Source organism: Homalodisca vitripennis, chromosome 8 (genome assembly GCF_021130785.1).
Source record: "Homalodisca vitripennis isolate AUS2020 chromosome 8, UT_GWSS_2.1, whole genome shotgun sequence".
NCBI lineage: Eukaryota > Metazoa > Arthropoda > Insecta > Hemiptera > Cicadellidae > Homalodisca > Homalodisca vitripennis.
Genome location: NC_060214.1, coordinates 67,928,355 through 67,956,060, shown reverse-complemented (window position 1 = coordinate 67,956,060; position 27,706 = coordinate 67,928,355). Strand labels below are relative to the sequence as shown.

The 27,706-nt window shown below is 33.2% G+C and overlaps 2 protein-coding genes across 2 annotated transcripts in view; both read left to right on the top strand.

Annotated features, from left to right (window-relative positions):
• The window catches only part of LOC124368214, a 46,686-nt gene extending 37,709 nt beyond the window's left edge, over window positions 1-8,977 (top strand). Inside the window, exons 13-16 of the mRNA XM_046825489.1 lie at window positions 3,093-3,303; window positions 4,540-4,684; window positions 6,998-7,077; window positions 8,905-8,977. Coding sequence (XP_046681445.1) covers window positions 3,093-3,303; window positions 4,540-4,684; window positions 6,998-7,077; window positions 8,905-8,977 — 509 coding nt within the window. The remainder of the gene's footprint in view (window positions 1-3,092; window positions 3,304-4,539; window positions 4,685-6,997; window positions 7,078-8,904) is intronic.
• A 345-nt stretch (window positions 8,978-9,322) lies between these two features.
• Window positions 9,323-19,547, top strand: LOC124367675. The gene is made up of 3 exons (XM_046824691.1): window positions 9,323-9,391; window positions 15,765-15,966; window positions 17,103-19,547. Exons 2-3 carry the CDS (start codon window positions 15,889-15,891, stop codon window positions 17,967-17,969), a joined length of 945 nt encoding a protein of 314 aa, XP_046680647.1. The 5' UTR covers window positions 9,323-9,391; window positions 15,765-15,888; the 3' UTR covers window positions 17,970-19,547.
• The last annotated feature ends 8,159 nt before the right edge of the window (window positions 19,548-27,706 follow it).

The following is a 27,706-nucleotide window of genomic DNA, read 5'->3' as shown; positions in this document are numbered from 1 at the left end:
GAAAAACTTAAAATCCATCAAGCGAAGTCGGAGAGAGTCAAACGAAGAAGGAACTATTTGAGAATGAAAAATCTGCAAGAAGAGGAAAAGAGGAAGGAGCTAGAGGGCATAATGTATGGTGCTGGAGAATTTTAATAAAAAGGTAAGGCCTATTCATCAACTAGTCTATTTTTTCCTTACTATTGTTTTTAGTTTTTTTACGTTTTACGAAAGTTTGTTTTTATATAACAAACATTTGAATAACTCAGGTTGTAAAAGAGATAGAGCCCTAATTTTTTTTTATTTTGTTCATAATTTAAATTGTCTACAAAGTGGAGTATGGGATTTGCTGTTAAAATAATGAGAAGTGTTTAAAAATCATTTTTTTAACTAAAAAAGTTGGTTTATTTATTTCTGAGTTTGAAAAAAAAGTTTTCTCTACCTAATTTTTAATTACTAAGTACAAACCCATACTCCACATTTTAAAAGACCAGTATTCATGACAAAATAAAAAAAAAATAGCTGAAAATGTTTATTAGTTTTTGAGCCTTTAGTAATTTTACTAAACAGCTAAAATTGGGCAAAAAAAAACCCTCCCCCCTGGAGGGGGGGGGAGAATTTTCAAGGTTTAAAAAATACAATTTCTTTCTTAAACTGTCCCTCTATCCAATTAAAAGGGTTTGAAAAACATAATAATAACAAATAAAAAAATTGTCCTTTTCATGAACTCCCCCCTTAATAGATATCTTTAAATAATAAATATATTTAATGTAATATATTGAAACAAATAAGTACATTATTAATTTAATTTTATCAGAATGTTTTGAGACAACAAAACTGATATTTACGTTTATAATCTATTGTATATACAGTGTGTTCAGAAAAGGGTATCACAAACTTCTGTCGCTGGAGATAATACTCATCATTCCAAACAAAAAATGTCCTATAAACATAGGTTGAGAAATTTTTTGTTTAGCTGCTAGTCACTATTTTGTATTTTTTTATTCCGCACTTCGCATTCAACAGAATTCTCAATAGGTGGTGGCAGCATTTTAAAATCACACTAACACATGTAAACTCGGTTGAATGGTACCGTAATGGTATCTGTGGCTTCCTGACAAATGTAGCTACATGGCACGCATGCGCTAAACAATAACTGCAGCGTTGCAACAATGTAAATTAAATCAAAATCAAATCAAATCAAAACATCCTTTAATAACATGTTTATTGAGAACAGAAATGGTGTCAATTATACATAGTCATAATTCAAATCACATAGAGATACAAATTATACATTTGTAAATGAGTCAGTGAAATGTTTTAACAGATAAAGCGTTCTTTGGAATCGTTTTAGTCATGTTGAAGGAACTCGTTGATGGAGTAAAATGGACGTTCGGCCAACCAGCTGTGAAGTCTTGATTTCAGCTTGCTTCCACTTCCTGTTCTTATGTCCCTTGGTAGACGGTTGAAGAATTTAGCACCTTTATATGTGGTTTTTTTTTCTCATATTGAGTGAGGCGATGTGCTGGGAGGTTGTAGAGGTTGGCATTACGTGTGCAGTAGGTGTGTAGATCCGATCCTCTCAAGAGATCTTCTCCATCCACGTACATCACAACTTCTTTGATGTAGAGTCCAACAATCGTTAAGATATTTAATGATTTAAATGCTTCCCTGCAGCTGTCAAGTCGTTGCAGTCCGGCTAAAGTTCTGACTGCCTTTTTTTGAATGACCAGGACCTTGCTTTTAAAACACGCCTCGCATTAACAATTATGAGGCTTAGCACTCGCTTTTTCCCATTGAATGAAGCGGAGCAATCGGACATCACATTATCAGGTCTCCAGCCTGTATTATAGTCTGGCCTTGAAACAGCCAGTTGCAGCTGTGTCCATACTTTACTGAATGCATTATATTCAGTATGGGTAGAAACTGCCTATTTGTCTCCTCATTCAGCAAGCGAGTTACATTGATTAACAGCTGCGGCACCAAAATAGAACCGCTCAAACAGCTGTAACTCTTCTCATATACTTTTCTCACAAAATTTTTTCATAGAGTAAATATTGTTCTGAAATTTATACATATTTTTTTTTTTAAGTGACCATTTCTTAATTTTTCTGGATTGTGTAGTTTTTATGTAGTATTTGGAAAAGTGAAGTGAAATGTAACATTCAACATCTTTTCAATAATCTACCTAGTGAAAAAACGTGAAGTACATGATTAATAATATTTAAGACCATGTTTGTACTGTAAGAAATTTGTTGAATAAAGTAATATACAACAAACAGTGCATATTTTCTTTTCAATTAACAATTGTGATAAATAATTCTATTATCTTACAAAAGTAACGGGAATCACAGCAGGGTTAATTTTTAATGACTGTTCTAAAACATCAGTTTCCTCAGGAGGGTTCACTTTCATTTTAACCTACACTGGGTACAGAAAAAATCGTGTGTTACATTCATCTGGACAACCCTCCCTATGGATGTCTCGAAGCGGCACATCACAAACTGTAAATTTCAAGATACTGGGGTAAAAGGGTGGATCAATATGTTTAGTCTACTGCTGAGGGTGACTGTTGGATTGGGTGGAACTCCCTTAGTGTTAAAGGCTATCGCTAGGGATTACTTTTCCCTGTTCGCTTTGACTGCTGGAGGCTGGAACAGAACTAGCCTCCCTTTGTTTCGAGGTGGTACGGTCCGAGTTATAGCCCACTATCCGAGTACTCCGCATTGAATCTCTACAGAAGGCAGCCAGCCATACCACCTTACAAACATCTGACATCTTGAAAATCCTATCATTCCGGAAACAAACACAAAGGCCCTTTTAGGATTAAGTGCAATGAGAATTCTCCTCAGCGTCTTCTCTTAAGTGAAGACACAAAACATCAGTTTTAACATCATGTGATGTTGCTTTTCTTGCAAAATAAAGAGAGTCCATAGGTTAAAACTTACAATATGATTGAAAGAGTTGTAAATTTGAAAATATAACAAGAACACTTTTTTTAAATCCCATTAAATTTTTATGCAGTTCTGTACTTTTTAAATGAAGATATTAGTTGCTTGTTTTTTAAAAGAAATGTTACTGATGTACTAAAGTACTTGATTGATCTGTTGCAGAGGAGACACAAGACAGTGACCCAACTAAAAAGGCTGATTTCTTTTGGGCCCCTAAGGAACTTTTGCCCAAGGTGGCGAAGTCTTTGTTTATGTGCAAGCTTGTGAAGAGCGACAGCACCACAGAGTCGGACCCATGTGCGCTTCTAGAGTCCACCATTTCTCTTATCAGCAATTTAGTATTTAAGTATATCACTTCAGTCACAAACAATAAGTAAGTTGATTTATTTTGTCACACTCTGTAGTAGATTGTTTAGTGGCCCTTGCATATCTTTTGTTATCAGAGGTTGTTTTGATCTGTTGAGATTACAGAAGAATTTTCCAATAAAGATAAACTGATTCTGACTTTGATTAACTTCTAGTGGTAACAAGCTTTCGTTACTTTTCAATTCTATATCGTTACGTCTTTCATTCCAAAGCCCATTTGATAATGTTGTCAAATAATACTAAAATCAAATGGCATTTAAAATTATCAAATCATTATGCACCGTAATACTGAGCATTAAAATGTTTAATGTAGGTATCTCTAAATGTTTTTGTTCAATGGCTAAATTGAAAAATGTTGAAAATGAGGCCAAGTACTTTCACATGTATTTTATTGATAGACAAATGGTTATATATGAATAGTTTTTATTGCATAAGCCAAAGGCAGTACAATCGTCAATGGCCTTTATAATAAAATGTTGATATTAAGGTGTGAAAATTGGTTTTGAATTATATAACATATATTATATGTTAACTATCAAGAATTATGAAATTGTTAAGTATGAAATATTTCCATACAAAACACTCATCTATTGAATAAAATATTCTTTACAGGTTTGAATTAATAGGTTTGAAAACCAGGATTGTTACTAGTTGATAGGAATACAGGAGGCATACCTTGAAAACATAATGTACGCATGTGGGTAACCTTGTAATTGTGTGTAAAATATGTGTACTTTTACGTGTTTTTTTTCAATTAGTGGATCTTAGAAGATAGTTTTCAAGATAAACCTGCTAATTTTTCCATCAACTAGTAATATTCTTTACACTTGTTGACAAAATATTATTCCTATTATTACGAATAATAATAGTTCAGCAATCCCTTGTCTTTCTCGTGTATGTGTGAGATTTGTGCAGTTTTGGTCAATGTCAGTCAATCTTGTTTTGAACTTTCATGCCCCTATCACCCTCTTCCAACATCCTGGTTGGAAAAAAATATAGTCCATCATAGTAGAAGGCTGATTAAAATTGGCTGGTGAAACAGATTTTTTATCATTTAAATATGAATATCAGCATTCCTTTGAAGGCCATTTCTCATTAGGATAGTATGCTGAACTTAGCCAGCAACAAGGCTATGCATCTTAGTCACCTGTTGCTCACCATGCTCAATTGTATATAATTCACTTTTGCTTTAAAAAATGTACTTGGGTATGTTGGCAGTTCTGATTGGTAATTGATGTTGCAGCCAACACCAAGTAATTGTGGGGCTCGAGTTGGACAACAGACATCTGAAGCTTGGGACGGGCGTGGCAAGAAACATTCAAAATGCCAAACTGATAGCAGCTCACAAGTCAGTGCACATGTTACAGGAGCACTGCAAAGTTATTGTGGTCAGTACGATTTCATTTCCTAACCCTTTGAAAATGAATTTCTGATATGATAAGTTTCAAAACACCTTAGGTGAATAACAAGTAAAAGTAACACTTGACTTGAACTTTGTATTTAATTTGTGTATGAGAGTAGTGTTATGCAAGCGATGTTTGTTCCTCACCACACACATAAAAAACAAGTGTATTATATCTTCACCATAATCTTTGACATGCTCTCTAATCAGTAAACCACTGTATTCTCTGTAAGAACGTATCTCAATATTTCTTTATTGGGCTAAGAGTGGTTTGAAAAGTATTTACAAAGAGGATTTGAGAAATTTAAAGTGTACAACATGTATAGTAATAAAAAATACCTGTATTTTTACAAGTAAAATGCGCATATTCTGAAATTACATATATATACTTGTATAATATCAGGAAGAAAACTTTATATTTTGTGCATGCAGTTTCTATCAAAATTATAAAATCTTAATTTTATTATAAAGGAAAAAATTTAAAAGTAATATAATAGGATTTTCACATCAACTGTTTTGTACCAAATCCTTGTATTTTGTAATAAACCATTATTTACAATGTTATATGTTTGCTGTATGAAATGTGTTGTTTAGTTTTATTTAGGCTTTTCCTGTGGAATAAAATCTAAAAATATATTAGATTCAACAAATTTTGTTCAAATTTGACTTTTGATGGTACAGTTTAACTATTTGTGTTAAAGCACTTTTTCCAACCATTGTAGGATATGTATTATAGTTTGTACTTTATTATAAAACATAAAATGAAATAAAACCTTTGTTGTATGCCTACAGTTTAACCCTTAAAGCGCTAATCTAAATTACTGTCAAACGCTAAGACATAAAAAAATATATTTTTTTTAATTTCCCAATGATAATTTTTGTTTCATATACCTTGGTATTACCTTAATAAGAAAAAATAATAAACATGTAATGTTACATATTTTTGAAAATTTTATACGCACGAAAATATTTGAAATTTTGAATAAACTGCATTGCAGGATAATGTACATAGCAACACTATTTGACAGATTACATTACATTTATACAGGTTATTTATAATGAGTAAATTGTAACTGAAGTTCCTGTATAATTAGTACATAAAATAAATAAGTTCAGTATAAGATTTTGAAATGTAATAATGTGAAATTTAACACAAACTTATTTATATGATAGCCTACAAGGGAAATGAAACAAATATTGTACTTATAAACCTTATTTATTTAGAATAAATAAACTGGACTTGTATGGTGAAACTGGTATAAAATACAAAACAAATAATTGAAAAAAAATATTACACATAATATACCAAAAAATGCGCTCATTTGTCAAAACTTGGATCATCTGGATTAGCCATTATAACAAAAAAATATACTAAATGTTAGTAAAAACAATTTTATAAGAATTGTATAAGATAATTGTATAAGAATTACAACGGACTGATTCAAAACACTTCGTTTAACAATATAACCAACATACGACCAACACACACGTAGTTAAACAGCTGAATGAAACGAACGCGTCTGTAGGCGTATGCCGCGTCACAGGCCATTCAAAAAATGGCGGCGATTGCTTTCAACCCGAGTAGATACCGTTACAAAGTCCACCAACGGTGACAAAGCGTTTTGTCTAGTCCCGACAGTCGAAAGGAACATCGATCTGCTCTCTTACGGAAGTTTTAACAACTAATTCTTCGCCATTTCATAAGTAAAGCTTTTGCGTTTGTAGACGTAATCCGTGTTTAAAGCATCGGCAGTTCCGCGTCTTTAGGCGTTAGCCGCGTTGGAAGGGTTTATAGTTGTTGTCCCAATGTGTAAATATTATGACTTTGGCGCTCAAAAGGTTATTGGTGTCTTTAAAACTATTTATTTCTCAATGTACATTATGTACAAGAATGGTGCCAAGTTTTTTGTTAAATGTCAGTATTTAAGAAACTATATGGGACACACAACTGTGTGCCAACCTTAGTACATAAAAAAACTATTAAACAATGATGCCAACAGATCTTTGATTTTACCATTTATGTCAAGATAATGAAAGCAACAATTCAGAAAAAAATTACAGCTGCAAAGTTAACCCCTCCTTTCCCCCAGTTCTGTAATAAAATATTACAACATCCTCTCATTTTTTAGAGTTTCTGTACATTAAATATGACAGCTGTTGTTGTTGTCACAGCATTTTCATCTAGACTGGTACTGTACCAGCCACCTATACCCAAATGGACGTATACTCAACTTTGCAGAACATAAATTTTACTGGATTTGACCAATGTAGAAGGTTAATAAGAGTTTTTATTTTCTAGCCGAATTTCCATTACTTTGCAGAGGGTGGAATTCCGCAGTTTATACGGAATAGTTCTCCCAGGTTGACAAATGTTTATGAGTGAGTACTATTAGTTTTTTTATCATTTTTAGCACTTTAATACTTTGAATTTGTTGCAAAAGAGTGTTTTTTAAATGCATGTAAAGTAAAGCATTGCTCTAGTAAAAAATTTATATGGTACATGTTTTTGTAAAAGTTGATAATATTAAAGAAGACTTTCTAAGAAATGAGAAACGATTTTCTGTAAGGCAAGTTTATTGGTAACAGCAAACTCTACTACTCATTTCTAATATTTAAACTTGTTAAGATTTAGATCTTAATATTATTAGTATTGTTTTGGCTTTATACTGCAAAAGAGAATAAATAATAAAAAATATTTCCAAATTGAGCCTCTAAACTCCTACAAATATTGAATTAGGAGCTCACAGATCTTGATCCTTGCTGGAATATAAAGTTATAATTATTTTTTTGGGCCCATCCTTGTAATGATGACTTGTCCAAAACCATGTATAAACTTCTTTAATTTTTGTTTGTTTGTCATTGTTTTTGCAATATTTCATTGTTAGGTAGATTATTGATTCATTGGTATCAGTGAGGTTAACGGCCGGAGTAGTCAATCAAAATTTCAACGTTATTAACATATTCTGCTCATCCTCCTTAACAAAAATATATATGGTTTTGGGGGTGCAAATCACAAATAACTATGTTTCTCAATTATTGAAATGTAAATGAATGAATAAATTAAGTTCTTTATTAGTGGTGTTAAGACTAATAAAGTCTGCATCCTGAGGTTATGAACCTGTGTGGGATTTTACATATAAAACTTAAAACCAAAACTCTTGGGGCTGAGGGCCAATCACACAAATTACTTTACATAGGAGAGATAGCTTAAATGTAAATTGAGCTTATAGCTAAGTTTCTGAGACGTAATAACTGACTCTTTTGGCACTGCTATGTAGACCCTGCTAAATCATACATTCTGTATTAATAAATGAACAGATAATTTAAAAAAGTCAGTCAAAAATATGTTTTCAAAAATATCACTTCCTTCTGTAATAATCCTGTGTTATTAGGCAAACAGTTTTAAAATTTTGGTGCGAAATAAGTAAAGAATTTTTTTATACAGAAAGGATTTTTCAAAGTCAAAGACAGGATTCTGTCTATTTGAAATTCTACTTTATTCATAAATCTATTTATTATTGGATCGCAATGATATAAAACCTGTTCGATTGTATGTGGTAATTTTAAAGAGCATTTATGCATTTAATGGTGATAAGCTTATCATGAAGGTTCATTTAAGCATAAACGCAATCAAAATATGCTTTGGTTTTTTTTAAAGTAATATAATTCATAGAAAAGATTATAGGTTATGTTAAGAGATATTCAGATCAGAAAATCTAGAATAAACCTAAGAAAGAAATGAATATCAAGATCTTCATTCATATCTTTAAGTACAGTCATCGGTGTTAATGTTGTACAGTTGTTGTCTTAACATAAGCTAAATTGTGTTTATCATGTTGCAGAATTGCTAGTAAAGCAATGAGTATCAAGGTCTTCATTCATATCTTTAAGTACAGTCATCGGTGTTAATGTTATACAGTTGTTTTCTTAACATAAGCTAAATTGTGTTTATTTATCATGTTGCAGAATTGCTAGTAAAGCAATGAGTATCAAGGTCTTCATTCATATCTTTAAGTACAGTCATCGGTGTTAATGTTATACAGTTGTTTTCTTAACATAAGTTAAATTGTGTTTATCATGTTGCAGAATTGCTAGTAAAGCAATGAGTATCAAGGTCTTCATTCATATCTTTAAGTACAGTCATCGGTGTTAATGTTATACAGTTGTTTTCTTAACATAAGCTAAATTGTGTTGATCATGTTGCAGAATTGCTAGTAAAGGCTCAGATCAACCAGGATTTTACTCGATGTTACAACGTTTCATAGACAATAGACAATAGACAATATACTTTAATGACATATTCTTTGAGAACAGTACATCGAGTCAGTGGTCATTAGATTCATAAAAATAAACATGTTTAATTGTCACAAAATTCCTTTTCTGTATAGTAGGGGTTGTCTTGTAGCCATAGATTTAGCTTTCTCTTGAGTGTCTTGATTGGTTCTTGTTTGAGATGATCTGGTAGGCGGTTGAAATATGCTGCTCCCTTGTATGAGGGTTTCCTTCCAAACAGGCTGAGATGGTGAGTTGGTAGTGCGAAGTCTGCAGCATGACGAGTATTGTGCTGGTGCATGTCTCTATGCCTGAGTTGTGCTGTATTAACAGCATGTATTAACATCATGAGTAATAAACTTCAAGATTTGTTTTTTCTCTCTTCAGAATTTTCCAATACAGAGAGAAATGGAATTGTAAAGTAAGTCAAATTTATATGAATTTTGATACTGTTGTGTCTAATTTTGTAAAAGTTTAAATTTAATTACTTTTATGTAGTGAAATTGAATGGCTTAAAGAACATTTCAAGTTAGTACTACTACAGTGGTTTATTGTAGACTCTTGGAGCAATTGGAAAATTCTTTAAATATTACTAAATGTTAATAAAAACACTACTTTTTCCATATTGTTTATTTTTTGGACCTTTGGTTTCGAAAGGCCTCGTCCAAAAAATAAACAATTTGGAAAAAGTAGTGTTTTTATTAAAATTTAGTAATATTTACAGTGGTTTATATTCAAGATCCAAATTAAAATTAAATAAAAAATATTGTGCTTGAATTTTCAAAAATCTTGATGTTTAATTCAATTCAATTCATTCAATGTGATTGAATTCTGTACATATGACTTGTACAGTTTAACAAAAAAAAAGAAAAAATATTGAGTTTTGTCAAGTACCGTAATGAAGTACAAACAATGCGAAGAAAAGCAAGGACGAGGTATCTTAACTTTCTTAGTAAAAAGTAAAAGGAACTTTATAAGTCAAAAATTAAACTCAAGGAACTCTTTAAGAGAATAAAACATTGAACTCATTAGGAGTTTCCTCAGTGATCTCATAAAACCAGTAAATGAGGTTTTTGCTCTCATTTGTTCCCTTAACTTATTGAACAGCCGAATACCAAAGTAAAATGCACTCTTCTCAGGACTTGCCCATTCTGCAGTGGGGAGAGCATGGTTTAGTTTTATTTCTTGTATTGAAATCATAAAAGTCTGTTTTTTTAAGAATCCCATCAAGATTTTTATAAGTAAGAATGAGAACTTAGTATATATTCAACGAATGCGCTGTAAAGATATTGAAATTTTAAAAATATTCCTTGCAAGAGTCTGATTTACGGAGGTTAAAAATTATTCTTAGACTTCTGGGATCTTGTCTAAAGAAGAAGGATTACCCCAAACCACTACACCGTAGCACAGTAGACTTTTGCAGTATCCTCAGTAAACGTCTATGAGAACATCTATGCTACAAGAGGGCTTCAACATTCTAATTGAAAAGGTTGCAGAGCTCAAGCATTTTAACAGTTCGCTTGTATGAGGTTCCCATCTTATATTTTTGTCCATAATCAATCCCAGAAACTTTGCGGATTCACAAAATGTGATACCAGCAAAATTATCAATCCCTCAGTCCTATCAGCTCAATACCCACAGATTTGAAACTGTATTGCACTGGTTTTAGTTCCATTCATAAGTGAGCCGTTTGTCTGAAACCAATCTGAAAGCTGAGAAATCGCAAAGTCCATTGAACTCATTACAGCAACAGCATTTCTACCGGTGAGCAGCAGGGCTATGTCTTCTGCAAGGATTGTGACTTTATTGTTCTGAATTGTACTAAAGAACAGTAAACGTGGACAAGACACAACCCTGAGGCACGCCAATACTGACCTTATTCCAAGATGATGAATACTTGTCATGAGTACAGTCCAGAGATAAACTCTGTTGTCTTCCAGACAGGAATGGCCTGAGCCAGCTTAGTACTAGACCTCTGACACCATAATAATACAGCTTATACAGCAGAACTTCATGACACACACAGTTAAAAGGTTTGGACAAATCGCAAAAAACACTGATAGCTCTGCGATCCATCCAGGGCCCATAGCACATCATTTGTGAATTAATACAAGCCGATAGTATACTCTTTCCTTTTTGGTAGACGTGTTGATTTATTGAAATTATTTTATTGGTCACTAGATGGAATGTCAACCAGAATAAGAAAACCTTTTCATACGCTTTTGAATAAACTGAAATCAAAGCTATGTGACGATAATTATTAATGTCCTCCTGCGAACCTTTCTTATGTAATAGTTTAATTATTGTATATTTTAGTTTGCCCGGAACAACCTCATATTACATGATTAACTGATTAATCAACAGTTAGAGGAGCAGCAAATTCCAAGGCAGAGAATCTCAAGACTTTGGGAAGTAAACCTCCCAACCAAATGACAATTTATTGTTCAGTGATAAAATTACTTTTGATACCTCATCCTCAGGTGCTAGAGCCAAAAACACACATGAAACTGCAGGAGGTCGAAAGTGATGAATTTTTCTATATGCCTCATCCACGGGCTTCATAAGCTAGAGCAGAAGTTTCAGTAAAAAATAAGCCGTTGAAATGATCCGCCAGGAAAGTTTAGTCCGTAAAATGGTTTTTCGCAACCTTTAGGGAAGTTATATATTTTTCTCTGAATTTATGCCAGTTTCTCTGTGTATGATACTCCATTTAGTTTTGATTTTGTTGTTCAATTTTTGTACATCTTTATTGTAGCAAGTCTTTTTAGCTAGTTTAATTAACTTCTGTAGAATTTTGTTGTATGTGTTATAATATGTTGTTTATTTGTTTAAACTTCTTTTCATGTATATTTCCAATGATTATTGCAGAGTTTTCAAAACAGGAATAGTATCAAATAAATGTGTAAGAATAAGAATACATTTATTGTCATAAAGCTTACACAAGAATCGACACAAGTCAAGTATAAAATATGAAAACTAGCATATGTCCAGATAAGGAAAAATTTGGTACCCAAAACATGAAGTTGACAAAACAGTTATGCCACAATTTAAATTACTTTAACATTTTAATTAATAAATAAATTAAAACAGGTATATAACAAATAAATAAATAACAAGTAAAAAACAGCCTCAGAAATTACAATAACAGAATTATATAACATTGATAAAGTTTCTAATACATATGATACATATATACAGACTATATAAATAAAAAACATATGACATTAACATGTAAAATGAAATCATTAAACTAAATAGGTTATGTCTAGAAACTAACTGTTCTACAGTAAAAAAATTCTTTTAATGAATAAAATGGATTGACTAAAAGCCAGAAATAAAATGTTTCTTTAAATTCATTATAACTATATTTTGAGATAAGTGGTCTTAAAAAGTAGTTGTAGGCTTTCAAAGTGATTACTGTGTGACTATTAAATAACGGGACTGATATTGTAAAAAAAATTATTTTCATTTTAAACATAATTACTTATTATCACCTTCAATATACACCCCTTCTCTATCCCTGCATCACTCCATGCGAATTTTCCATTGTTGGAAACAATGCTGAAAGTCATCTTCTATCAACTCTTTCAGGAGTCTTGCCGCTTTTTCTTGAACAGCTTCTACGGATTCAAATCTCGTACCTTTCAATGCAGATTTCACCTTAGGGAAAAGATAAAAGTCGCATGGTGCTAGGTCTAGCGAGTAAGGTGGATGTTCTAACACTGGGATGCTGTACTTGGTCAGGAACCGCTTGACAGATAACGCGGAATGAGCTGGCGCATTGTCTTGGTGCAAAATCCATGATTCGTCCATCCACATTTTGGGTCGTTTTTTTCTTACTCTTTCACGTAGTTTATTAAGTACCTCAAGATAGTAATGTTGATTAATTGTTTGACCTTCAGGAACCCAGTGAAGGTACACAATCCCACGAATGTCGAAAAAAACAATCATCATTGCTTTAAATTTTGACTTGCTCATTCTTGCTTTTTTTGGCTCTCGGTGAAGTTGAGGTCTTGCAATGCATGGATTGGCGCTTCGTTTCCGGTTATTCGTTTATCACGATTCGTGATCACGATTCATCACATGTTATTATTCTTTTCAATAAATTTGGGTCATTTTCAATGGCATTCAAAGTGTCAGTACAAACATTTTTACGAGCTGCTTGTTGATCAATCGTAAGAATTTTTTGTACCATTTTTGCACACACTTTTCGCATGTTCAAATTGTCATGTAAAATTTGCCGTACACATTCTTTATCAATGCCTACAGATTCAGCAACTGCACGAATGCTTAATCGTCGGTCAGACCGAATCAAATTAGCAACTTTTTCGACATTGTCTTCCGTTTTTGATGTTGAAGGACGACCTGGCCGCGAATCATCTTTCACGTCTTGTCGACCAACTTGAAAACGCTTAAACCATTAAAAAAAACACGAGTCCGCGATAAACATTCACTGACATACACTTCTTTTAGTAAATTATAGGTTTCTGTAGCGGTTTTTCCAAGTTTAACATGAAATTTAATAACAATTCGTTGCTCTATTATTACGGCAAAACAAAATAACAACACTTACATAAATGAAGGTTATGACACAACGATGTTGTTTACAGAAACGAGACTAACTGCATTCTGAAGAGGAAGTCTCAAACTACACAGCTGTTGGTCATTGTTGGTTGGCGCATGCGCACTCGTTCCACTGCAGCGTCAGTCCCGTTATTTAATAGCCATACCTCATATATATATATAAATAAGTTAAATATAGTTTGAATTTTATTGGCAATAAAAATTTGTTTGCAGTGAGCTAATGGTTCACAACGTACAATAATTAAATGGCTTTCTTTGTATAATAAAAATTTCTAATATCCTACTGCAGTTTCCCCATAGAATTAGGCCATATCTGAGCACTGATGTAAATAGGCCATTCTGAGGTAATCAGTGTGCACACAACATGTGAGACATATTAACATATAAACAATCAAGGAGAGCTTAGCTGTTAGGTGTTCAATGTGGGGTCCCCATATCAAATGATCAACTACACAAACACCCAACAACTTCACATTATCCAACAATTCAATATCAGAATAAATATTGTAATTTGTCTCAGGCTAAAAATTATGTGCTGTGACTTTTTTTCATTCAACAAAAATCCATTGAAATTAAACCACAATGTGAATGCTTCTTCAGCTATTTCAAAGTTATTTTCTGACCTGTACACTCCAACAGTGTGAGAATTGTTAATTGTCAGTTATTAGACACAGATTAATGAGGTAATAATGAGATTTTTAGTTTTAACCCCTATCACTTTGTTCTCAGCATATTGCTTTGCCTTCCTTCTTATGTAGTGTCCTGCAGCAGTCTGTGTTTGGGTAATAGAACAGCAAGTTTGAAGCCTGATATGTTACAACTGGTGACAGTTGTGGTAAAAGTATTGATAGATTTATAACCATTAGTAGTGTCATTAGAGTGGATATTTTAACACTTTCGTTGCGGGCAGTGACTATGGTTACACAGAGCCTTTGTTCTGAAATGAGGTCAGTGTGCGGCCAGCACTCGAGCTATCACAACGTCGTATTTCTCGCTCCTCGGGAGGTACTTTTCCCGCTTTTTTATGCACTTCGTTTTCACATTAGACTTTCATTATTTTTAATGATTTATTTAGTAGTAAGTGATCGTGCAACACAATGGATCTTCCCCCGGAACCAAGTGGTGTACAACAACCAAGTTCTAGGCGTATTTTTAAATAATAAACGACTTTTGGGTGGGTTGGTTAGGATGTATATACACATTTGTATCAATATTTTATTTTAGTAAACATTTCTTCTTTTTACACACATTTTACAAACTTATGTACTAGAATATTTTTTATACACTACAACATTTAAATTAAATATTGAAATATATTTTGTTATAATTACTCACCACATATTTGTAAATAATAACTGAATTTGAGTGAGTTAACAGAGATGTATATAAACTTTTTCAAATTTTTATACATTTTTACATTCTTTTTGGTTTACACATTTACCTATAAATATTGTTTATTTTTGTCTAAAACGAATAAAATACAGTTCACTTAGCTACGATGTATTCATTTGGAATATTCCCACTGCCATAAAAGGGTCTTCCCCAGTGCGAGCGGTAACTAGTTACCAGCTGGAAACGAAGACTGTCCTCAGGAGGTACAGTAGAACCCCTCATATCTGGCCACCACGGGACCGAGCCCCTGGCCGGATAACGATTCGGCCGGATAAACCAACCTACAGTACACAACACTTGACGAAACAAAACAATTGTACTGTACTGTACTAACCGCACTGGAAATAATCAACGAACTGTTTACAGATTAAACCTACTAGCTCAACTGAGGACAACACAGGAAAATGTAAACAAATAGATACACCAAAATAACGCACGAGTCGTGGGAGACTAGTGCGTGCAACTGCGCGTCTGCAAGCCGTGGTAAATAAATTTCGATATTGGCTTCCGGGAAGTGGCCGGATAAACCGAGGTGCAGTAAAACCGAGGCCGGATATGAGGGGTTCTACTGTAGCGCTAACCACAGTTACTGCATTCCTACTGCAAAATGGTAGAGTGATAATTTTTGTAACTAATGAGTAATTTTCATATATTTTTATCATATTTCATCCAAAAGTAGGTAAAAATATATTTTTAAAATTTCAGCAATACGGATCTCTATATAGGGATTTTTAGCAGTGAACGTGTTAAGATGTGAGCTTTAAGATGTGAGTTTTAAAATGATCTCCAACAACACAAAAAAATGAAGTGTGTGTTAGTTTTTGCAGATCTTGTACTCTGAATGGATTGGGGTGGAGATTGTTCGGTCCAGTTGGGCCCCGACTGGGGCCAGAAGATCTTGTCACAACCCAAAACGTTTGCGTGTACAAGAAGAAGAGCTTAATGACCTTGGTAAAGGAGTTAATAGTCAGTGGTGGAGTCACTGAAAAGTATCATTACTACACTGTGAAAGCTGGAGAGGTAATTAAATAACAGTTTTAATTATATTTTGAGTTTAGATATGGTATTCTATATTTTGTTAAGAAAAAAACTATAAGCAATAGTAATCAAAGCAACTTCCATTAGGGTTAGGCAAGTAAAAGAAGTTGTATCTGTACTAAAATAATATTTTATAGTTTGGACCCAAATCATTTGATTTTCTATAATCAAAACATTTTGGGTCAAATTACAGTTAATTGATTCAACCTTTGAAACCCCCATTTTTATTCAGCTTTCAAAAATTATTTTACTGACTGATTTTCCCTATAACTTTTTCAGTAGGAAACATTAATTTTATATAATTTCATAAAAATAACTTGAGAGTATAAAATAATTTTTAAATCAAGTTAAAGACAAGAAATATGTTTCTTTTTTAGGTACTGGAAAAGTATACGCTAATATAATTTTTCGTAGTTTGTTTTGCTTTTTATTTGTTTATATGTGAAAAACAAAAATACTTGTACCTTGAGATGTAATATTATTTTTTAAATATTTAATTGAACACCTATGTTTGTTGTTTGGAATAAACAATTAAATTTAAATGGTTTTATCAATTTTTAATTACGAATTTAGTCTTCTGGCTGGCTTATACCTTCAGTTGAACCTATACAGAGTACAGCAAAAATTCATATGTCACTTAAATCTCAGCAACGTTATGGATGTCCAGGAGCCTGACATCATTTACCACAAATATCAATATATTGAGGTGCAAGGGTAAATTGATACATCTAGTCTGCTGCAGGGGATGACTGTTGGAGTTGGTGGGACTTCCTAAGTGTTAGAGGCAGTTGCTAGCTTAGAGATATGGTGTGGCACCCATGCCCAATTTGACTGGAGAGGCTGGTACAGAGCTGGCTGGCCTCCCTTCCTCCAAAAAGATATGACTGATAATAATGCCCAAAAGTTTTCCTCATGGACCTTGACAAGCGGTGGCCCCAACCTTACCCATCCATAAATCCTTTCACTTCTGAAGTAGTGCAAAGTTCCTTTTAGTACTAAGTGTAATTTCTTAGTTGCTTGTCCTAAGAAAACAAAGGAAATGCAATTTAAGGCTTAGATTATAAGCAGATTCAGTTGTAACCATTATTTCACATGGTTAATTTTTACTTTGGTTGCAGAGTATACGAAATATAACAGAAACAATAATGAAAAATGAAGAAGACTTGAAAAGAAGTCAGAACTGCCTTGATGATTGTCCTGACTACTACAACTCGTCTTGCGCTAAAAAAAACTTGTGCCAGCTACGCCATGAGCCCAAAGCCAAGGGTTCCACTACAGTCTGCTTCCACTGGGAGAAAAACAGTTGTTTTGATCTTCACTGTAATAACAGACATATGAAGGTGGAAGATTTTTCTGCGAGTGCTTCCAGTTTTACACAAAATCGTAACCCCAACATTCAACCTGTTTCCATTCCACCACTGAATCTTTCAAATCCTGTTCCAGTTGTATCCCACCCAACTGTGCTTGACCAAGACTCAAGGTCACAGCCTTATAATACCATACAGCCACCTGCAGTGCCTTATCCTATCGGTTCACCCCAAGTGCTCCAACACCTGGTTCCTCAGCCAACAACAAAGATTGATTCAAACATTCCCAGTGGAATACCCATGTTGTATCCCAGTCCTCCAGTAGCCACATTGTTGCAGAACAATCCCACCCCACTCCTTATGAGTCAAGCGAATATCTCCGATTCACTTACTCAGTTGAACCCGCCAACACATCCTGTGTCGTACCGACATCCTACCGTGCCTAATGTCCGGAGTAACTTTCCCTTTAAACTTCCCGTGCCTAAAAACGATGTTACAAAATCGGATCCCTCCTTGGACTCACATCCAGTTGAATCGTTTGCTATTGAGAATGTGTCTTGTGTTCTAGAAAACCAACCTGGAGGCTGTTGTAAAAACGATTGCGGTTTCTCTCACTCAAACATTTTAGACATAACTGTGAATGAATTTCTTGAAGTTAAGTTAAAGTCAAATTTATAATGAACCGATTACAAAGAATACAATCCAGTTCAGTTATTGTAAGTTTAGTCAATTATAAGATGTATTGTTTTTCCTTAAACTCATTCAAGTTAGATAAGGATTAAACCAGTGATTCATTTTGTATTTCCTCCTGAAAATACATTACTTTGAGGAGGACCATTATATTATTCATAATTTTTGTAATGAATAGAATATTCAATATTACCAGAAACCAATAACAGAACTGCTGATCCAGACAGGAGAAGTGTGCTGGCTCTGTATCAACCAAGCTGTTATAGTGTTGACAGCCCCCCTTACATTGTGCCATTCCCTCTACCCTGCACTTCCTCATTCCTAACCCCACTCTCCCCTGAACCACCTTCCCCTTCCCGCCCTATCTTCACTCTACAGCTTACTTACAGAATTGATCCGCTAGAGTGAACTATAAACGCAATGTTTTCACCGGCCTCAAATTTCAACATACGATTAGTTCTATTTTTGGTCTCTGGTATTACTTGCTTTGACGTGTTCTTTCATTATTATGAATAGCTTGTAAGTTACTGATCTCAGAATTGTAGACTCATTCAAATTACCATCTGAAAGCTTGCTTCACTGATTAATAAATATTCAGGTTCGGTAGAGACTTTCCAGTAAATAAATAAATAATTTATTGTTGTAAAATTTGTACAAGCTTTGATATGGAACAAAATTAAGCATAAAGTGTTGTGTCAATACATATATTCCTAGGTACGTATTTGTTAACACTGTTTGTTAAAAGTTTTAAGTCTTGCAATTAAAGACGCTTTACAAAACCAGTCCAGGTAATCAACTAAACTTAACAAATTAATTTCTAATAAGCTCAAAGTATTTTTGTTAGAGGGCAGTATTAAAAGAACGGGCTGAACTAAAATGTAAATGAAAGGCAACATACAGTATAAGTAAGAAAACAGTAAATGCATTAACAATTCAGGAAAAATAATGCAAATAAAATAGAGTAATCAATAAAAAAACACTGATGTAAATATAAAAATGTATGTACAACACACTCAAAATGTCACATTTAAATATCCACATTTGTCACAAAAATCATGTAGTTTTTAAATTTCACTGCCTGCCTTTCTTTCTGACCACATTCTCTGGATATTTTCTAATTATACGAACAAGTTTATTATACACTTTCTAACAGATAATAATATGGTTTTACTTAATATACAATGTTTTATATAGACCTGTGTATTGTAATAACATTATTTCTAATGTAACACACCACTGTATTGCCAGTAAAAAATTATTACTTATGTTTTGTGATTTCAAGTTTGTTTACATTAACCGAAAGTTTGGGTTTTTGGAAACTTGTTTATTTACAGTTAATTTTAATTTATTTTGGTGATAATATGTGATAATGTAAATATTGTTTTTTTCTCAATATTTATATTCTCTTTTTGTCTTGTTCTGCCCAATCCAATGGAAGAAACTGATAATGTCTATATGTATCATAATTGATTTTTAATGTTGCTAGCGTAGAATGAGACTTTATATTGTAGTAAAGAAATGTTATATTAAAATTTAAGAAAATTGTTAATAAATTTTGTTTCTTTATATGGAAGTTTAATTTAATTCAGTTCAAAAATCCTTTATTCATAGCATAAATATGATTACAATTAAATAGTGCCATTCTTAAATATGCACTTTAAACCTATTTACTTTGCAACATCTACAGACTTTTTTTATTTATAAACAGATGTTTTTTGTGAACAGAGATGAAAAATTTAAACAAGGAAAAAATTGATTTATAACGGTTAACAGAAATGAAAGGAAATAAAGAAAAGGCGTCAGCATATGCTTTAGGATGACTGTTCTCCTACCTAAACGTGCTCTAACACAACAGTTGCTAGTTTAACTTAAGCTAGAAAATAAAGAATGCTGGTTCCATCGTACATCAAGCGACCCAGTGGCCTCGAATAGAAACGATAAACTAAATAAAAACTAAACATGAACACTAGTTCGCTCGAAGTTGTGTCTAGCTCGACTAGAGCTCGATACTAAGGCACACTGGTACCAACGTACGTCAAGCGACCCAGTGACATCGAAAGAAACAATATATTAAATGCGAACACTAGTTCGCTCGAAATCGTGTCTAGCTCGACTAGAGCTCGATCCTAAGGCACACTGGTACCAACGTACGTCAAGCGACCCAGCAGCCTCAAAAAGATCGACAAACTAAATAAAAGTTCAATGCAAACACTAATTTACTCGAAATCCAGCCTAATTCGACTAGAGCTCAAAACTAAGGAAAGCTGGTGCTAACGTTTGTAGCTTTGTTAAACTACAATTTAAAGTTAATTATTATTTATTTGTGTTTAAACATCAATAACTCCTTTTTTGAATAAATTTGACTAATAAAAAAATTTGGTTAGTCGAGTTTTAGTTAATCGGTCTAAAGTAGGCTATTTCAAAAATAAAGGTCCATAGTTTGAAATATGTATGGATAGAATAAAGTAATATTTTATAATCTGATTTAGTAAAACATAATACTAATAATTAACAATTCAGCTGATGGGTTGAACACTAGGCAATCTTTACACCAACTAAGTCAAGTTGACAAAATTCAAACTATGTAAAACAATATTTATTACAAAAATACGAGGTAGGTCCAGAAAGTAAGTTCCTTTTCAATTTATCACCGCTGCAGCGCTGCGATCGCAGTTTCGCACAAGCGCGGTAGACGCTTTGTATCAAGGAGAAGAAACGTGCGCCATCTTGAGATCGCTGTTAGGCACAATGCTTTGTTGTGCTTGTTTACAATGTCAGTGTTTATTGAAAATTCCGCCGCTTATGAAATCAGATATATGATTCGTTTTCTGAATGCTAGGTAAGTGAAACCAATTGAAATTTATCGGCAAATTTTCGAAGTTAACGGACGAAATACGATGAGTGATTCAATGGTGAGAAGATAGGTCCAACAGTTCAATGAAGGACATAGTGAAGTGCACGATGAAATAACGAAGTGGGCCTTCATCTTTGGTTGCAGAAGAACTGGTTCAGGCGATTGATGAAAGATCCACGAAAAACGCAAGTTTACAATTAGTGCTCTCGCAATGGAATTTCCTCAAATCTCACAATCACTAATTCATGAAATTGTTGCAGAAAAACTGAAATTTCATAAGCTTTGCTCATGTTGGGTACCAAAGATCCTTACTGAGCAACACAAAACAAAACGGATGGGTAGTGCACTTCAGTTTTTAACCCATTATGATGAAGACGGCGAAGGATTTCTGACACGGATAGTCACAGGAGATGAAACTTGGGTTTCTTACGACACCCCTGAAAGTAAGCGGCAAACAATGGAATGGAGGCACACTTCGTCCCCAGCAAAAGTTAAGGGGAAACAAATCTTGACACCTCGAAAATTGATTTGCACGGTGTTCTGGGACTGGAAAGGCATCTTACTCATTGATTTCTTACTGCGTGGTCAAACAATCAGAGCAGATGTTTATTGAGAGACACTTTGAAAATTGTGCCGCCCAATACAGAATAAGCGCCGAGGATTGCTGTCCAAAGGTGTTGTTTTTCTTCACGACCACACACTGCAAATGTGACAAAACACCTCCTACAAGTATTTGGCTGCGACGTGTTTGACCATCCTCCGTACAGCTCTGGCCTCTCTCCTAGCGACTTTCATCTGTTCTTACATCTCAAGTTGTTCCTAGGCAAATACTTCAACAATGACAAAGAACTGACAGAAAATGTTTCCAACTGGTTGAAGACACAGTCAGCAAACTTCTATGAAGCAATTATACAAACACTTGTGCCACGCTATGCCCAATGCCTACAAAATTTCGGCGGTTATGTGGAAAAGTAGTTGAAGAGTTGTAGAATTTTGTGAAATAAATAATTGTTCTGTATCTATATACACTTCAATTTTAATCCCAATGGAACTTACTTTCTGAACCTACCTTGTATTTGTCAAAACAACTTTACGCTATCTTGGATCTAAATTAAACGTTTTTTTCTTGTTGAATATTTAGTTGTGAAATATTTACCTAATTTGAGATCAGTCATGGTGCATTTCACTCTATTGGAATTGGCTGAGCATTAACGAACATTTTTACATTGGTCGTATAGTTAAACAAGATGGTAACAAGACAATCATAGAGTAACAAGTTTGTAAACAAAGTGTGTACAGTCATTTCACATTTTAACATGTTACAATAATCATGTAATGAGGTTACTTTGTTCGATTGCCAGTAAGACTTTTGTTATGTTTAGTAGAGCCCTTCAATATTTTGTTTTACCAGTTTATCTGTATATGAGTTCAATTATTAGTGTTAGCAGGTTGAGCTATAAAGTTGAAATTTTGTATATATGGTAAAGCAGACAACCCATCCACTCGTATAGTGGCTGAACCAAGACACCTACCCAAAATGGCACTTGGTAGAGGTCATTTATGACAGATTTTCAAATGTAAAGGTAGGTTGAACCATACCTCATTTTAAAAGTACCCTATTCACTGATAATAGTTTTAGCTAATTTTGCTTCTTGTACACAGGAGTGTCCAAAAAGTCAAAGTTGTTCAGTTTCACTAATTTTATAACTGTTATGTTAAAAATTTTGTTAATAAATCCAAATTTTTATTCAAAGTTACCAAAGAAGTACACTTTCTCAAATTATGTTACACTTGTCACTTTTCAGCACATTTCCAATATTTTTAAGTAGTTCCAAAATTGATGTTTGTTCGTCAGTCTGTCTGTCCAGAAAACACATCGAGAATGAAATGAGCTATAGACTTTTTATAACTATAAATATAGTGTTATAATGTTTATATAACTATAGATATAGTGTTATAATGTTTATATAACTATAGATAAACAGACGAATCAGGAGGATTGTATAAAGTCAAAAAACGTAACTAAATTTTTTTATTGCTTTACATATTTAAATACATAACATCACATTTCACATATAAATCAACTCTATATGTAAACTAATTGATTATGCTCCATTTCATTCACAAGAACACATATTGTGTTTTAAATTAAAAAAGTCCTGATATAATTAGATAACATATATTGTACTCTTATAAATAAATGTAAATACAAGAAAAGTTTTCTGAAATGGGTATAAAAATTATGCATTTTTAATTAATTAAAAAATCATTGATAAAAAACAAAAATAGTCCCCATTTATTTTTTATTTATACTTACACAGGTTAACTTTTCCACAATGTTTATTTTTTTAACCTACAATACAATAATGGTAACATAACTAACAAATTTTCATTAATACATATTTTACACTTTTTTACCAACATACTAGTATGTATATTTACGTAATATAATCTAAAAATGAAATATTTCAAAATAAAACAAGCTAGCAGATAAAAAAATTAGAATGTATAATTTTGTAATGATTATAATATTTAGTGGAATATGTAGATCATCATCACCAAGAGAAAACTATCATGCAGGATTGATACATGTTTTTTAAACACAGTAAACTCTTAAATAATTAGAAAAATTCATAGTTAAGTCAAAATCAATATTACCAGAAATCAAAGGGAGAAAAACTCAAAAACAAAATATTAATCTATTCTGTAAAAAACAGAGAAAAGAGCTACAGTAATAGAATTAGGATAATTCATGCACTTTCACAGTGCAGAATAAATCAACCTTACTGTAGTACCGGGCTAATTACATGGTAATCATTGAACTACAGTAATTTTCCTCTTCCAGGAGAAAAGTTTTAGTTAAAGTAATTTTTAATTTTCAATATGCACCCATGCTTATCCTGCAATACATGATCTACCCTAGGTCAATAGAAAATTCACTGCATTTGTTACCTGCACAAAATTGTAGTAACTTCCATTGACTGTACGGTCTTGTGATTAACATTAGTGTTTATTATGTTATATAATGTAGAAGTATAACAAGTTTTCTCTAGTTACAGTGTCAACAAAGTAAGATGTTTAAGAATGTGTTGTAGTTTTATTGGATAATTCAGTTGGAATATGTAATGACGAGTGACACTGTTAGAGCTTCCGAGTGACATGTTTTTTTTATTTATAAAAATTAATGTTGTAAAGAAAACAATTTTAAAATATATAATTTAAAAAAGTTATATTTAATAAAACATGATTTTTCAATCATGAATGAATTGAAAACACGTCATTCTTCAATGCTATAATTCATGTATAAACAGTTAAAATTTTACAGGTTTATTTTCAGAAGTTTTTATTTGGGAACTGATTATAAATTGGACATACAAATTTACATGAAGTGATTAAAATTATTTTTCTACGTTCAGGGAATCATATTAACCCTCTAAGTGGCAAGCGACGTCTGAGACGTTCTATTTACGCCGCCGTGACGTGGCAAGCGACGTCTTAGAAGTCGCTTCACATTGCCGCTTATTGCTAGGCAACCGATAATTATTTTTACGCCTAGTTTGCACAGTTGCGTTCACTACTAAATTTCAAATACATTTCATATAGTATCATCAACATCACGATAAAATAATCAATGGTACTAATTGAAATAATCCGGTACTTTGGGGTTATACCGACCACACCCAGACATGAATCGTTATTTGACATTTTGCTTCTACTGATTACTAGATTAGCGTAAAACAATATTTCGTCAATATAAAACAGGAATTGTCTTATCGCAAACCCCTTCCCATCCTCAGACAGAGGTCAAAGTCGAGCGGTCTAGTAGATAACGTGATTGCAGAGTCGCGTCGCTTTGTTGTACTTCCGTGTTTTAACTCTACATTTCTCCAAACACTAAAATTCAACAAAAACAAACATTACCAAACTAAAACTAAACTCTTTATTGAAAAAACACTCAAAACTTGTTTTTATTCTTGATCACATTCCGCCACCCAAAATGGTGCTGCCCCCGCGTTGATGTCAAAGAAAGAAAAACATTCCTCGAGATAGTACCTATCAGTAAAATATCAAATTCTAGAGGGGCTGATCAGAAATATAAATTGAATTGTAATGGAAAGGCAATTATGTACCGTGCAAATCATGTGATGCCGCGCTGCCTGCCGTAATCGGGATTCTCGAGAAAGATAACAGAGACAACAATACCGATTACAATACCTGGAAATGCTTGTAAGTTTTTAATTTTGTAATTAAAGAGTTGTTTTTTTGTTCTATCATGTTTGTTTCTATAAATTTATATTTTTGTGTTCTTCATACTGGTGTGGTCGGTATAATCCCAAAGTAACAATAATCCTAAGTTTTCTCCCGCGGTCTGTTTTTTTTACTGAGGGCTTTGGAGGAAAAGGCAAGCAACTTCTAGCGATTCTGACTAGAAAAAGTGTTTTTTCTAGATTAAGTTTTTCCCATATAACTTTTACAGTGTTGTAAATAGAAAAAATATTATTGAAGGTTTTTTGTTTAGAATTAAATTGTGAATAAAGGTTGCATTTAACATAATCTCCTAGGAATGACATTTTTAAAGTTACAGAACGTAAAAATGAAAAGTTTGATGGAGAAAAAATCTTTTTTTGAACATTTGTGTGGATATCATAAAAAAAGGTTAAGGTATGTAAAAAATAACTATACTATGTTATTCTGTAGTTTATTACGAAAACATTGATATATCACAAGCATTGCTCATATTAGAATTTGCATTTTATTTTTAAATTATAAGATAGTCCTGCTTGACTCTGAAAAATAGCCCGCCATTCCAGCAACATATTACCGCCACTTAGAGGGTTAAAAAGCTACGTAACAAAATAAAACAAAACATAAAACAACATAACAAAAAAAACCATAAAAAATATATTCCCAACTTAAAATAATTTCCAACACCTTTAAAGGCCCTACTTCCCTTTTGAGATGGAGGCTGACCAGACCTTCATGAAAAGCGTACAGAGAACGTCATTAACAACGTGTTCATAGTTTAGTACTCTGCTCCACTATCTCTCCACTCCAGTTCAAAACCAATTAAGCAGGGTTTACAATTTCTGAGGAAGGTTCATACTACCTAGAGCTGGGGTTGTTTGTTACAAACTAATCTCACTATTAAAAATGTTCCAGGTCATAGCCCAGTTCTCTTCTAGCTGCAAGTTTATGTCCAATAACTGAGGAGCTGTTAGAAGAGATGGGTATATGTGGAGCAGATAAAGTACTCAGTATTTTTAGTAAAGCCTCCTTGCATTGAATCTAGTTGGTACAGTCTCACTCAGGATGAGGAGCAGTGGAAGACGAATTACTATGAGACGTTGTCATGACCCTTTCAGCTGGATATTGATTCTCCTAGAAATTTTAGTGATTTCATAATTTATTAACTGCCCAATGCAACCCAGCTGGAGGGTTCCACAGCATATACTGAAGTAACTGGGTTGTACTGTTATCACTGTAGCTATCCAACAGTTACTATAACTTAATATGGTTATAACTTGTAATTGGTATTTCTAGAATTTGAAAAGATGTTCAATCACTTAAACAATTGCTTGTTTTGATTTTTCTAAAACATAACATTTCCACTTGTCTGTAACAATGTGTCGCCCTTTCAACTAAACATCTATCATCAATAATAAACTTAAATTTAATTCATCCAATTCATAAATATTCACTTACAGAACTTAGTTAAAAATGGATAAAAATATGTTCTATACAAAATATACAATAACAATATTGCAGCTTCCATAAAACGGACCAACAATTGATAACTTCAAATAAAACAGATTATTCAAATTGTCCATGTCAAAGTTGTATAATAAATGTGAAATAAAAACGAAATAGTGTAAAATGTGGATACAAAGAAATATTTAACTAACAATAATTATTAACATATCTACAACATTCATAATGTGATTGAAATCTGCTCACTTATCTGGGGAATAATGGCAGTTACCTATTTAGACAAACACAGAAACAAGTCACTTATAGTAAGGCTCTTAAAAATAGCACATTTCCCACCACTTGTACAATTGACGTGTGATCAAAACTAGTAAACTTAAGCTTTTCTCTGAAAATGACATATTTATATAATTATAACTTTAGTACTATTATATAGTTTGGATTCTGGAAACATTGGCAACAGTTAGTTTACTTGAACGTGTATGAGAAAATTCGTGAAACTTGAACTGCATTGCTTGAATTTTTTACAACGTAGTTTACCTTAGCTTACACCTAGTTTTCATTCTAGAGTGAGTAGGCTAAAAAGAGTTTCCTAATTCCAAATTTTCGGTTTCCTAGTAGTATGGCTTTCATAATGGCAAATTAGAAAGGTTACTACTTGATAGTTCCACTCCTAACATTGACATAGCCTAATAATGATGCGCCAGTGTGCTACCATTGGTAGCCTAATAATGATGCGCCAGTGTGCTACCATTGGTAGCCTAATAATGATGCGCCAGTGTGCTACCATTGGTAATACATAAGCTTGTGCACTGAACCAAGGCAGTTCCTTGCCCCGCCCTCCAGATGTCCCCTGAGTTACGCATTTATGTGGTATGTGTGTAAACCCATTGCTGTGTTCCTAAAGGCATTGGCAACTCAGACATGAAACGTCAAGGCGGTCAACTCGTCATAGTGGCAGAAATTCTGCATGTGGCCAGTCAAACTTTTACCCCAACATTCTTAATTCTCCTCATTATTTTATATTTCATCAGTTTAAAAAAGTTAATGTTTACTTAATTATGTCCGATTAAGTCTACAATGCTCTACTGATGAAGTCCAAGTGCGGGAGTACTATTCTGTCCGCCTCCCTTCTTCCCGGGCCGATCCTTCACACCATGCCATG

Bases quoted from the DNA above. Each gene is read 5' to 3' on its own strand.
- LOC124367675 (XM_046824691.1), top strand. From the start codon at position 15,889: ATGACCTTGGTAAAGGAGTTAATAGTCAGTGGTGGAGTCACTGAAAAG. The intron at 15,967-17,102 runs GTAATTAAATAA...CTTTGGTTGCAG, and splicing joins ACACTGTGAAAGCTGGAGAG to AGTATACGAAATATAACAGA.